The sequence below is a fragment of the Mustela putorius genome, unplaced genomic scaffold, assembly GCF_011764305.1.
Source record: "Mustela putorius furo isolate JIRA1106 unplaced genomic scaffold, ASM1176430v1.1 tig00003987_pilon_pilon_pilon, whole genome shotgun sequence".
NCBI lineage: Eukaryota > Metazoa > Chordata > Mammalia > Carnivora > Mustelidae > Mustela > Mustela putorius.
Genome location: NW_025422126.1, coordinates 13,050,622 through 13,064,017, shown reverse-complemented (window position 1 = coordinate 13,064,017; position 13,396 = coordinate 13,050,622). Strand labels below are relative to the sequence as shown.

Below are 13,396 nucleotides of genomic sequence, written 5' to 3'. Positions count from 1 at the left end.
TTAAAATGACAGGTAGTGTGCCAGTATTTGAAAAATCCCAGTGTATCTGATGCACAGCTTCTACAGAATATTTTCCAAGCTCTGAATGTGTATTATAATTATTCAGGCCAGGCGAGTTGCCTGAATATATCAGAGACAACAACTAGCAATCTGGGAACCCAGGGTTGGAGCTATCAGGTAAGCGTGTATCATTTCCTCAAGTAGAACTTACTTTTCACTGATATCGTTGTACTGTAACAGAGTTCACAAGATTTTGTCACTGACCTGGATCCAAATCTGGGCTCCATTATCTTACACTGTGAGACCATGGATAAATTCGTTCGTTCATTCATTCGTTCCTTCCTTCCTGTATTTAATCATCACCAAATATATTCTGGGTACTTATGCATTTATCTCAGAGATAAATAGGACATGATCTCTCTTTCAAATATAGCTCAGTGAAAAAAGATACTTATGTTACAATAGATCTTTATAAGTCCTATAAAGAAGCATTTTATGGATACAGAAAAGAAGGGCAGCCTGACTTGACTCTCTCTCAACCTCCATTCCTTAATCTGTATGAGACTAATAATAATACATACCCTCCAGAGTTGTTTTGATGATTAATTATGATAAAAGATGTGTAAGAAAGCAGTTTACGAAGGAAGAATATATAGCCCTAACTTTTGTTAACTTCTTAGCTGGGCCTTTCCAGGAATAACAAAAGATGGTTTAACAGAGTAAAGAGTGGGTACTTTGAAGCCAGACTGCCTGAGTTCAAGTTCTAGCTTTGCTACTATTCACTGTATGACTTTGGGTAATTTATTTAACTCTGTGCCTCATTTTCTTACTGGATTCTCTTTTGGTTTCCTTTTATAGGCCTGCACAGAAATGATCATGCCTTTTTGTACTAATGGTATTGATGACATGTTTGAACCTCACGCATGGAACTTGAGGGAATTTTCTGATGACTGTTTTAAACAGTGGAGTGTAAGACCGAGGCCTGCCTGGATCATTACTATGTATGGAGGCAAAAACATCAGTTCACACACGAACATCATTTTTAGGTGAGTTTTTACTCATGCAAAGAAAAACTTTGGTTGATGGAGACATTTGTAGAATAGCTGAGAAGATAGAACAAGAAAAATGCTGACAGTAAACAATATAGAATGCAGTAGTGGTATCCATCATGTCTTTCTTTGAAAGATAGTGGATGCTGGGGCACCTGGGTGGCTCAGTAGGTTAAGCCTCTACTTTCAGCTCAGGTCATGATCCCAGAGTCCTGGGATCAAGCCCCGCTTTGGGGGGGGGGTCTCTGCTCAGCAGGGAGCCTGCTTCCCTTGCTCTCTCTGCCTGCCTCTGCCTGCTTGTGATCTGTCTGTCAAATAAATAAGTAAAATCTTAAAAAAAAAAAAAAAAAAAAGTGGATGCTGTGTAAGAGATATGATTTTATACTCTGTTACCAACATGGTTAAAGGCTTAAAAAGAATAATAACAATGACATTTAAATATTTTATTGAAAAAAGTGTAGCACAAAATGAAGCATCATCTACTGCTCTCAATTTGTGTCGCTGTTGATACTATTACTAATTGTTAATAAAGGTGTTTTTAGTATTTATTCAAACACTTTTGAGGTGCCTACACTATTCTGATTCAGGCACTAAGTGAGGCACTTTAAATAAGTTGCCTAATTGAATCCTCACAACAGTTCTGTGAAGTAGTTATTACAGTCCCGTTTTTACTGAGGAGGAAAGTGAAGGTCACTGTGTTCAGTCACTTGCCAAACCTTGTCTAGCTTTGTCATAGTTACTAAGTGATAAAGCAGCTTTGTCATAGTAACTAAGTGTTAAAGCCAGATTTCAACGTTGGCCTGTGACTACAAAACCTGTGTTTGTTCTGTGTTAAGTTGCTTCTTTAGATGGAATGGATGTATTTGGTATTGGCTCAAGTCAGACATAATCTGAGTGGACTCCTGTGTGTATCTGATTGTGACTTTAAAATTTCCATATTTTTTGGTTTGAATAGTAGGCTGTCAGCTCTTAAGATAACAGTCAGTTACTAAAAATAGTCCCCAAATCTGCATAAAAGTAGTTGTGAGATAGTGTGTATACTTCTTCATGTGGAGCTATTGTTTAAACTGTGAATGTCATTCTTTTACAAGCTCTTTAAAATGACAGTCAAGGGCACCTGGGTGGCTCAGTGGGTTAAAGCCTCTGCCTTCAGCTCAGGTCATGATCCCAAGGTCCTGGGATCGAGCCCTTCATCGGGCTCTCGGCTCAGCAGGGAGCCTGCTTCCTCCTCCCTCTCCACCTCCCTCTCCGCCTGCCTCTCTGCCTACTTGTGATCTCTGTCTGTCAATTAAATAAATAAAATATTTTAAAAAAATAAAAATAAAAAAAAATAAAATGACAGTCAAATTTGGCCTTCTGGATATGGCCAGTAGCTGAAGGATCATTCTCTGGATTTAGGCTGGTGGCACTGCCCTCTTTGCAAAAGAGCCTTTCTTACTAGATTCCTGCTGTTGGCTAACCCAACAGGTTACCTGCACCAAATAAAAGTTGAAACACTTAAATGGAAAATGTAAAGATTCTTCAGTTTAATTTTTTTTAATTGTGTTTCTTTTTTTTTTTAAAGATTATTTATTTATTTATTTGACAGACAGAGATCACAAGTAGGGAGAGAGGCAGGCAGAGAGAGAGGAGGAAGAAGGCTCCCTGAGGAGCAGAGAGCCCGATGGGGGGCTCAATCCCAGGACCCTTGGGATCATGACCTGAGCCGAAGGCAGAGACTTTAACCCACTGAGCCACCCAGGCACCCCTTAAATTGTGTTTCTTATTCTCAGTAGGATTTTTCAAAACTATACTTTTCCGCTCAATCTTATAAAGTGATGGTTGAGCAAATAAATCTAAGTATAGATTATTTAAGGAAGCTGTGCCAAACGAGGGTGTGTGAAATCAGAAAAACATGAAGGGACCTAAAGGACTGTAAAAGGCTTAAACACAATGCTTTTGATGTCCAGGTTCATTTTTGTTCTTCAGAAGAGGAATTACTTTGTCAGTTTCTTGTTTTTTCTTTGGTAATGTATCTCCATATAGTATTTAAATGGATTTCAGTAGCATGCTGATACTTTAAGCTCATCCTTCATTGCTTTAACCCTATAAAGCCGAAGTTCAAGTTGAATTGTAGAGTCTTTAAATCCTTATATGAAGGTTTTAATATGTGACTTTTGGTTAAATATATTGTCCTTTTTTATTGGAGTCAACCAGAATAGATGAGTATTTTGGATATCAGTTTGAGCTTTTATTTTGCTTAGGCTATCAAAATCATCATCATCATTGGGGAAGAAGGCAGATTTTGTGAAAAAATTTTGGAGAATAGAACTGAAGCCAAGAGATGGGAATTATAGCTTAGTGTTAGAAACTTTTAACTGCATAATAAGGTGGGACTTTCTAACAGAACTGTGCAAAGGTCAAATGAGCTGTTTTAAATAAAATTACTAAGCTCTTGGATCCTCAGTCTACTTTTCTGTAAAATGCTAATAATAATACCACTCACTGCACTGTGTTGTGTGATGCTTAAGAGTTAACCTAAGGAAATATTTGGCCCAGATTTGACAAATATATGTGCTCAAAAAATATTTGTGGAATGAATAAATGGAAATACACTCTCTGCCTTATACTTAATGTCCTAACCACAGGGAACTATTTGTTTTTGCGTGTTCTTTCACTTCATCTTTTTCTCCCTTTCTTTAAGACTCAGGCATCTTACAAGACACCTTCCCTGAGTCCTCCAGGGAGGTTAGATTTCTCCCAACCCTTTAGCTCCCCTAGGCCTGTGAATATCGCTTAACACTCTGTTGGAAATTATCTATTTCTTTCTGCCCCATGAGATTGTAAACTTCTTAGTGGCAGAGACTTTGTCTTAATCATATCTGTGCCTTTGATACTCTGGTGACTGGCACATACTGGATGCCCACAAATGTGTGTGTGGATAAAAACAAGGAACAAAATACAAAGCTTAGAAAGGCTTCCAAGACATGAGAAAGTTTAAAAGCAGGAGTATATGAAGATACTGAGGTTTTTGTTTTGTTTTGTTTTGCAGTGGCAAGTCTACTTTTAAAAAGAAATCTTTATGCTGCTAGGTGTGAGAAATCCAATGTAAAAATTTTAAAGTTTTAAAAAATTCAAAATTTTCCTGCTTTTCTGAAAAAAACACATTCTCTAAGTAAAGAAACAGCCTTAGGTGTCTCTGTTCTGTTTACTTCATGGTATCAGCTAGAAAAAGGTTCTGGTTGATGACTAAGTAAATGTTCAAGGAACCAGGTGGAAAGTGTCTTTATGTCCCTGCCTCTCTCCTTTGGTTGTCTCACGCAAATCTAGTTGTGACTGCTTTTCTGAATGAAAAGTTGAGTATGAATTTATCTGATCAGAGGTTTGTCAGTTAAATTAAAAGCTTGGGCTTTAAGTCAGGGAGACCTAAGAGTTAAGCTGTATAGACTTAGGCAAATTGCCAGTTTGTTTAAGTTAGAAATAATGACTACGAAACAGAGGTACTTTAATGAGTAAATAGATTGTCATGGAAGTAAGCACCATGAGGGCAGAGATTTTGTCTGCTCACTGTTGAATGCATTGTACATAGTAAACATTCGTGGAATGAATGGTGACTTAATAAGTAGTAGCCATTATTCGTTTCATTTCAGTAATTTTTTTTTATTCCACAGTTTTGTTAGAAGGATTTATTTTCCCCCAACCCCAACTAGTAAAGAATTATCTTATCAATGGTCATGCTCAGTTACTTAAATATAAATTCAAAAGGGAGTCCCTGAGGAGTTGGTTAGTTTAATATCATTTCTCAGGCAAATTAATTATTGCCAGTGATTAGAAGCTTGTTGTTGGGAATTTTATCCAGGCATCTAGATGCTCTCATAAAAGCCAGTATTCTTTCTTTCTTTCTTTCTTTCTTTTTTTTTTTTTGGTAAAAGTCCCAGTGGCTGGTTTAGCTTTCATGTGTCTAAGACCAAGAAATTCAAGTCCATGTGCATCTTACGTTTCTCAGCAACTCCAAACACTGTTGCTAAGCCACTGGGCTGATTCAGATGACCTTTTAAATCAAATGCAGTTTGCTTCTTATGTGGCTGTTGGGATGGCTTTTTTGTTTTGCAAATAATGGAGAGTTTCCTATCTGGGTTGGTTCTGTCAAATCAGAATAATGATAAAGGCTATTTGTTCACTTAAGAGAATCTAACTCCTGTGTAGTTTAAGAATTTATCTGGTATTTGAAAACTAAGGCTGCTAGTTTGCATGGGAGTTATCCTTTTTGTTTTTAACAAAATCAAAAATCTACATTTTTGGAGTGATTTATTTTTTCCTCAAGAATGATGTTATTAAGTTGCAATCGAATTAATTTTGTTTCTAAAGAGAAAGTGTGGTGAGAATAGAACAGGGACTTCTTTTTTTTTTTTTTCCCCAAAGATTTTATTTATTTATTTGACAGAGAGCGATCACAAATAGGCAAAAAGGCAAGGGGAAGCAGGCTCCCCGCTGAGCAGAGAGCCCCATGTGGGGCTCAATCCCAGGACCCTGAGATCATGACCTGAGCTGAAGGCAATGGCCTAACCCACTGAGCCACCCAGGTGCCCCAGGGACTTCTTTTTTTTTTTTTTAAGATTTATTTCTTTGAGAGAGAGAAAGAGAGAAAGGAAGAGAGAGACGGAGTGAGCATATGAGTTGGGGGTTGGGCAGAGGAAGAGAATCTTCTGGCACACGTACTTCTTAGCATGGGATCCCATGGTGGTCTCAATCCCACCACCCATGAGATCATGACCTGAACTGAAACCAAAAGTTGGGCACTAAACCAACTGAGCCAGCCAGGTGCCCTAGAACAGAGAGTTTAAAATTGTATTTCAAATACACACACACACACACACACACATACACACAAAATGTACCTAAGTGCATATTTTCTCATTTAGTTTGTCATTTACCTGGAAAAAGTTGATCGCATTACTTTTCTGGCCAGAGTTCTATGAGACAAGCTTTCACATCCTTTTTCATGATTAAATTACCTCTCAGAAGTATTAACACTTTTCATGCTTACAAACTATGATAATAATAATTATAATAATACCACACATTTTATAGTTTATACTTTACTGTCATATAACGTGAACCTCTCAGTATCTCTGTGAGGGAAAGGAATTTTCTTCTCTTTAAAAAAATTTGGGGGGCGGGGTGTGCCGTGTGCCTGGGTGGCTCATTCGGTTAAGCGTCTGACTCTTGGTTTTGACTCAGGTTATGATCTTGTGGATCAAGGGATCGAGCCCCATCATGGCCTCCAGGCTGAGGTGGGAATCAACTAAAGATTCTCTCTCTCCCTCTGCCCCTCCCTGCTGCTTTCTCTCCTTCTCTCTCCCTCTTTTTCTCTTTCTCTCTAAAATTAAAAAAAAAATCTTTAAAAAATAAAATTAAATATTTTTTTTCTTTGTAATACATGTGGGAATTAAAGTTCATAGAGGTTAGATGATTTACCCAAGGTCATGGGCTGGTAAGGGTATAAAACTTTGATCTTGTTAGTTAATTGTTCTTGCCACTACTACACATAGGTGGAGGTCAGTCTCCCTATATTTATATTAATCACTTATATTAACTCTGGTTTCCCATGTAAAAAAGTGTGGAGTGATTTCTTGTTCCTGAACTTGGATACATATATTTATGGATCTCTTTGTAGGGCATTTAGTACAAGGCCACAGATAACTATACACTTACTTTTTCCTCCATTCGTTTAATAAATATTTGGCTTCTAATATGTGCAGGCCTGGTTCTAGGCACTGTGGAAATAGTAATAAACAAACTCTCTCATGGAGTTCTAGTTGGAGAGATAGTAAAAATTGTACCTATAAATACGTTAGAAGGAGCTAAGTGCTAAGGAGGAAAAATAAACCAGGGGAGAGGCCATGAAATGTCGGGAGGAGGGAAAAGGTTTGCAGTTTTATTTTACTTTATTTCTTTTATTTACTTAAATAATCTCTACAGTGAATGTGGGGCTCGAACCTATGGCCCCAAGATCAAGAGTCACATGCTTTTCCAGCTGAACCAGTTAGGCTCCCCAAGTTTTGCAGTTTTAGATGAGTTACCAAAGAAGATCTCACAAGGGGGAACTTTTGAAAAATCATCTAATGGAAGAAGGTAGCCATGGGTTTGTGGAGTAAGAACACTCTAAACCAAGGAGTAAGCAAGGGTAAAGGACTTGAGAAGTAAATGTCTTATCATGTTCTATTCCATATACAGTAAGGAGGTCAGTATGGCTAGAGTGGAACTAATGAGGGAGAGAGTAGCAGGAGAGAAAATCAGACACCACAGAGGGTCCAGATCATGTACAGACTTGTAGAGTCTAGTAAAGATTTTGGCTTTTAGTTTGAGTGAAATGGGAAAACTCAGTGTTTTGAGCAGAGAAGTGACACAATCTAATTCAGGTTTTAACCAGATCAAATTGGCTGCTCTAAGCAGGGAGCTAGGAATAAAAGCTGGAAGATCAGTTAAAACACTCTTTAGGCTAGTGATGGTGATTTGGGTCAGAGTAGTGGCAGTGGATGTAGTGAGAAGTGTTGAAATTCTAGATATATTTTTGAATATATAACTGATAGGAATTCTTGACCCCTTGGGCATGAAAGAAAGAGAGGGTTAAAAAATGACATCAAACTTTTTGGCCTAATCAACTAGAAGGATAGAGTTGCCTTCAGCAAACATTGGGAAGATAGTGAGGGGGTGGTTGGCAGTTAGGGACTCTTAAGAGCTCTGTTTTGGACCTAGTAAGTTTGAGATGTCTAATGAGATTTCCGTGTGAAAATGTCAAGTTGGCAGTTGAATTTTGCTTTTGAAGTTTAGGGGAAAGGTCCTCCCTAAGAATATTATTTGATAGTCATCTTGTATAGACTGTACTTAAAGATGAGACTTTCAAAAATGATTATGTAGGGGTGCCTGGGTGGCTCAGTGGGTTAAAGCCTCTGTCTTCAACTCAGGTCATGATCCCAAGGGTCCTGGGATCGAGCCCCGCATCGGACTCCCTGCTTGCAGGGAGCCTGCTTCCTCCTGTCTCTCTCTCTGCCTACTTGTGATCTCTCTCTGTCAAATAAGGAAATAAAATCTTTGAAAAAAATGGTTATGTAGATTATGGGAACCATTTCATATATCTGATAATGTGACCCTAAAGATTTGTAACAGTATCAGCAAAATGGAATATATGAGAGAAATGTCAGAATGCACATAAAAATATTCTGTAAGTGAAATCAAATTATATGTAGATAAAGATATACCAAGAGGTGCAGTACCAGGGAAAAGTGATCTAATAGTTCCCAGGTTCTTAAATCCAGGTATTTCAGTCTTTATTTTATTTTGAGGAATCTAAACATCCATGAGGTTAGGAAGCTGAGAAGCAGACCTGGAATTGGAACCCAGGTATGTCTAATCCCAAAGCTCATGTTCTTCTTACTCTGCACCACAGAAGTCAAGAGGATGTGCTGTTCATTTTCAACCTGTATCTATGAAATGTAGGGAAGTATAAGATTGAGCATTGGACTGGGCTTACAAGGCCTGAGTTTGTATCTCAGATTTGCCATTTCTAACTGAATGATTTGGGCAAGTCTTTTAATTTCTCTCGGTACTAGTTTTCTTTCTTTCTTTCTTTTTAAAGATTTTATTTATTTATTTGACAGACAGAGATCACAAATAGGCAGAGAAGCAGGCAGAGAGAGGGGGAAGCAGGCTCCTTGCTGAGCCTAGAGCCCGATGCAGGGCTCAATCCCAGGACCCTGAGATCATGATCTGAGCCGAAGGCAGAGGCTCATCCACTGAGCCACCCAGGTGCCCCTCAATACTAGTTTTCTCATCTGTGAAAGAGTTGTAATTAAACCTGCCTCACAGAGTTGTTATAGTCAAATGTGAAGGCCTTGGTAAACTCGAAACCACTCTATGCAGGTGTGGAGTTAATAACACTAAGGAGCAATTTGATTTACAATAGCATCAAGAATAAAATATTTTTAAATAAGCTTAACAAAAGAAGTATAAGACTTATACACTGAAAACTATAGAACATTGTTGGAAGAAACTAAAGATCTAAAATCCCATGTTCTTGTGGAGGAGGTAATATCAGTAAGCTGTTAATATTCTACAAATTCAGTGCAATCTCTATCAAAATTTCAGCTGGCTTTTCCACATAAATTGACAGGCTGATTTTAAAATTCATATAAAAATACAGGAGACCTAGAATAGCTAAAACAATCTTAACAAGGAAGAACAAATTTGAAAAAGAACTCATACTTCCTTGTTTGAAACTACAAACTATAAAGCTACCATAATCAATACGTTATTATATTGTCATAAAGAAAGGTATACAGATCTTTCAAAGTGAATTGATAGTCTGGAAATCAGCCCTTGTTATGTGTATGGTTAATTGATTATCAACAAAAGGCCAAGACCATTTGTTGGGGAAAGAATAGTTTTTTTCAAGAAATGATGCTGGGGAAAAAGGATATTCACAACCCAAAGAGAGATGTTGGATCCCTATCTCATAAGCATACAAAAAATTAACTCAAAAATGGATCAAATGATTTTAAATGATAACTCAATTTAAAAACTGTCAAACATCTGAATATTTTTTTCGAAGAAGATTTACATCTGGCCATTCAGCCCATGAAAAAATGCTCAATATCATCAGTCATTTGGGAGACTCAAATAAAAACCACAGTGACATTCCATTTCACACCCACATAGGATATGATCAAAAAGATTATTAGTATTGGCAAGAATATAGAGAAGTTGAAACCCTTTTATAGTGGAGGGTAGTCGGAAGAAAGGCAGGCAGGGGAAAGGGGAGGCCCATTCTAAGAGGAAACTACCCTTGGTTCAGGGTGCTCAGGTGGTAGCATGGCTGAGCAATCTAAGGCAATAGATTAAGGCTTCTGTCTCTTTGGGGATGTGGGTTTAAATGCCACCACTGCCAAAATATTTTAGGGGGTACCTGGGTGGCTCAGTTGGTTAAGCACCTGCCTTCAGCTCAGGTCATGATCTCAGGGTTCTGGGATCAGAGCCCCACACTGGGCTCCCTACTCAGTGGGGAGCCAGCTTCTCCCTCTCCTTTTGTCTCCTCCCCCACCCAGACGCTTATCTGTCAATTAAAAAATAAATAAATAAAAAGAGGAAACTATCCTTAAAAGGAAAAAGACCCCATCCTGTTATTGTAAGCTTTACTGAGTGCCCCAGCTTTAAGTCTTCCTACTGGGAGGACTTATCACATGTATGTGGCAGAAAGGAAGGAAATGGCCTTCGGAGTCCTAAGCCAGGCCCCAGGGCCAGCTCAACGGTTTATGGGATATTAAAGCAAAGAGCTTGATCTGGTGGCCTGTGGCTGGCCAGCATAGCTTAGGGCGTTGTCGGCTGCAGCCCTCTTGATCTCCAAGGCTTCAACTACTCTGGAAGGAGCACTCCACCTTTCCCCACATGAACAACTACCTGATAGGTAGACACGTGCATGAACAAAAACCTGATTGGGTGACAGGTGCATATCTGTTTTAATCAGATTAAAACAACCTGCCAGAAATCTCATAAAAATGCCTGGACTTAGAAACTCTGAGGGCAACCCTCTCAGGTGCCTTCCCTCTTTGGGAGCTTTGTACTACCCATAAAGTTTACTTTGCTGCCCACCACTGTTTATCTGGTCTACCTCTTCATTCTTTGAACTGATATGACCAAGAACCACGGCACTAGAGGAAAAGAAATCCTGAAACAATTATGTTGCTAGTAGGATTGTAAAACTGTAGCTGCTTTGGAAAAAGTTTGACAGTGCATTAAAATGTTAAGTCACCATATATCCTAGAAATTCCATTCCAAGAGAAATGAAAGCCTGCACCCATGGAAAATGTTCACGGAAGCAATGTTGTTGATAATAGACAAAAAGTGGAAACAATACAAATGTGCATCTGATGATTGAATAAATGAAATGTGATGTATCCATACAATGAAATACAATTTGGCAATAAAAAGGAATAATGTACTGATACATGCTATAACATAGATGAAACTTGAAAACATTACGCCAGAGTGAAATAAGTCAATCACAAGACTGTATATTGAATAATTCCACTTATATGAAATGTAAAGGCAAATTTATAGGGGTAGAAAGTTGGTTAGTGGTTGTTTGGGACTGAGAATGAGGGAGAATGGTGTTGGAGAATAGAGATTGACTGCCATGAGTATGGGTTTTGTTTTGAGGTGGTGAAATATTCTTTATTGTGATGGTTGTAAACTCTGAACATATTAAAAACCATTAAATTGTACATTTTACATGGGTGATTTCTATGATAGGGGAATTATATCTCAACAAAACTTAACAATATTATTAAGAATGCTATCAGTGGAGTATTGGGTTTTTACTCGGCCAAACTAAATAACCAGTTAATGACTGATCCTATTTACATCATTCTGAAATGTTGTGTGAACCAGCCAAGACTAATAAAATACCATTTATTTAACTTAAAAGCTAATATAAAATGAAGATCTTTGAGTAATGCCCAAAGTTTCTGATTCTAGATCCAGAGGAACTTTTTTTTTTAGTTCTACCATCCTATTTCCCAAAGTAGTATTAAGAGGAAAGTATTATTTAAAAAGAAAAAAGGGAGTGCCTGGGTGGCTCAGTCAGTTAAGCCTCTGCCTCTCCCTGGGATCGAGCCCCACATTGGGTTCCCTACTTAGTGTGGAGCCTGCTTCTTCCTCTTTCTCTGCTCCTCTCTCCTGCGCACTCTCTCTTCTGCTCTCTCTCAAATAAATAAAATCTTGAAAAAGAAAGCAGTTTTTCTTTTTTAAAGCTGAAATAAGTAGAGTTTTTTAAATATGGGAGTTTGTTTTGTTTTTTTAAATCACTCTGGTAGTTAGGTCCTAGAAAAGAAGGAAACCAGTATAAATTGAAGGACTCATCTGTGCCTTACACTTGTGCTTATTCAGTACATCCACATCTACCATGTGGTTTAACCTTGTAACAACCGTAAGAGGTCGGCCTTATTACCTCTATTTTACAGATGAAGAAACTGAGTCTGGTAGCTTGTGTGTCATCTAGCTTTTGAGTGATGAATCTGGGATTGAAATTCAGCCTTCTGAATTCCAAGTCCTAAGTGTAATCTGGGATGCTTCATGGAGCACCACCTTCAGCCTTCTCTGATTCTGTTTCTTGTTTGTAGAAATATTATAAAACTTGAGCATGAAGCAGCTTTTTATATGACAGATTAGATCCTCAGATCAAATCCCTCAGGTTATGAACTTGTAATTTTAGATGTTATGTATATAATAGGTTTCTCCTATCTTATCTGGGTATAGTTATGAAAAACTAACAATCTTATTTTTTCTTCTTTCCCTCACTTAGCAATGGTGAACTAGACCCCTGGTCAGGAGGTGGAGTAACCAAGGATATCACAGACACCTTGGTTGCGATCACCATCCCAGATGGGGCCCATCATCTAGATCTCCGAGCCAGAAATGCCTTTGATCCCACGACCGTGATATTAGCCCGCTCCTTGGAAGTTAGACACATGAAGCAGTGGATCAGAAATTTCTATGCCAGTCTGAGAAAGAAGCACTGAACAGTTTTGATCATTTTCACTTCTTTTATGTTAATTCTACCCATGTTCCCATTCACTTTGATTTTCTACATGTAATTACTTTTCCTTGTTTGTCTTTAGATTTGGTGGGGCGAAGGTTGAGATAGAAAAGAGGGTGATGGTGGTGACAGCAGCCTTCCCACATCCTGGGTCCTCGCCATCTTCACACAACCTCCAGGAAGAATCTCTTTGTGACACTTTCCTACACCATCAGTGGCCCTCATAACTGGAGCAGAGTTCCTGACTGCCTTTCACAAGAGGGAGAGTCGCTTCCTTTGTTTCTCTGCAAACAGGGCTTTCTCTTGGTTTTGAGTTTTAAGTCTCTTTGGTCCTTTTGTCACTCCCCAACCCTCCCCCCTGAAAAAAAGAAAAGCAGAAAATAGATAAAAATGATGTAATTGCAGCTGGTAGGAAGGATGTCTGATGCCAATCCAGGAAATGGAAGCCATTTCTTTTGTACTTGATTTAATGACTTTGAACTGTGCTGTAAATAAAGAATAAGGCTGGACCTTATACCTGTGTGTTGCTTCTGAAGCTCACTCCAGCTGTTGGGAATGCTGTGTACACTGGGCTTGGCTGCTTTTGGAAAGTCCTTTAATTTTCTCTCTTCTATTTGGCAGCTTTTTTCCATTCTGGGATATTTGCCACTGTGGTACTGTCAGTAAGAAATCTGGCCTTTTTCTGCTCCATTTCTCTTTGTTCCTAAGGTCAGTTTTGTGGTAATTTGGTTACATTTTGCCAGTTTAGAGAATGACTCTTGTTTTGCTTTTATTT

General features: G+C 38.4%; 1 protein-coding gene across 4 annotated transcripts in view; it reads left to right on the top strand.

The window, feature by feature from the left end:
• Positions 1 to 13,135, top strand: part of LOC101682636 (prolylcarboxypeptidase) — a 72,951-nt gene extending 59,816 nt beyond the window's left edge. For all 4 annotated transcript variants that reach the window (XM_004763471.2, XM_004763473.3, XM_004763472.2 and 1 more), the window contains exons 8-10: positions 13 to 177; positions 859 to 1,046; positions 12,388 to 13,135. In XM_004763471.2, coding sequence (XP_004763528.1) covers positions 13 to 177; positions 859 to 1,046; positions 12,388 to 12,604 — 570 coding nt within the window. In that variant the 3' untranslated portion in view covers positions 12,605 to 13,135. The remainder of the gene's footprint in view (positions 1 to 12; positions 178 to 858; positions 1,047 to 12,387) is intronic.
• The last annotated feature ends 261 nt before the right edge of the window (positions 13,136 to 13,396 follow it).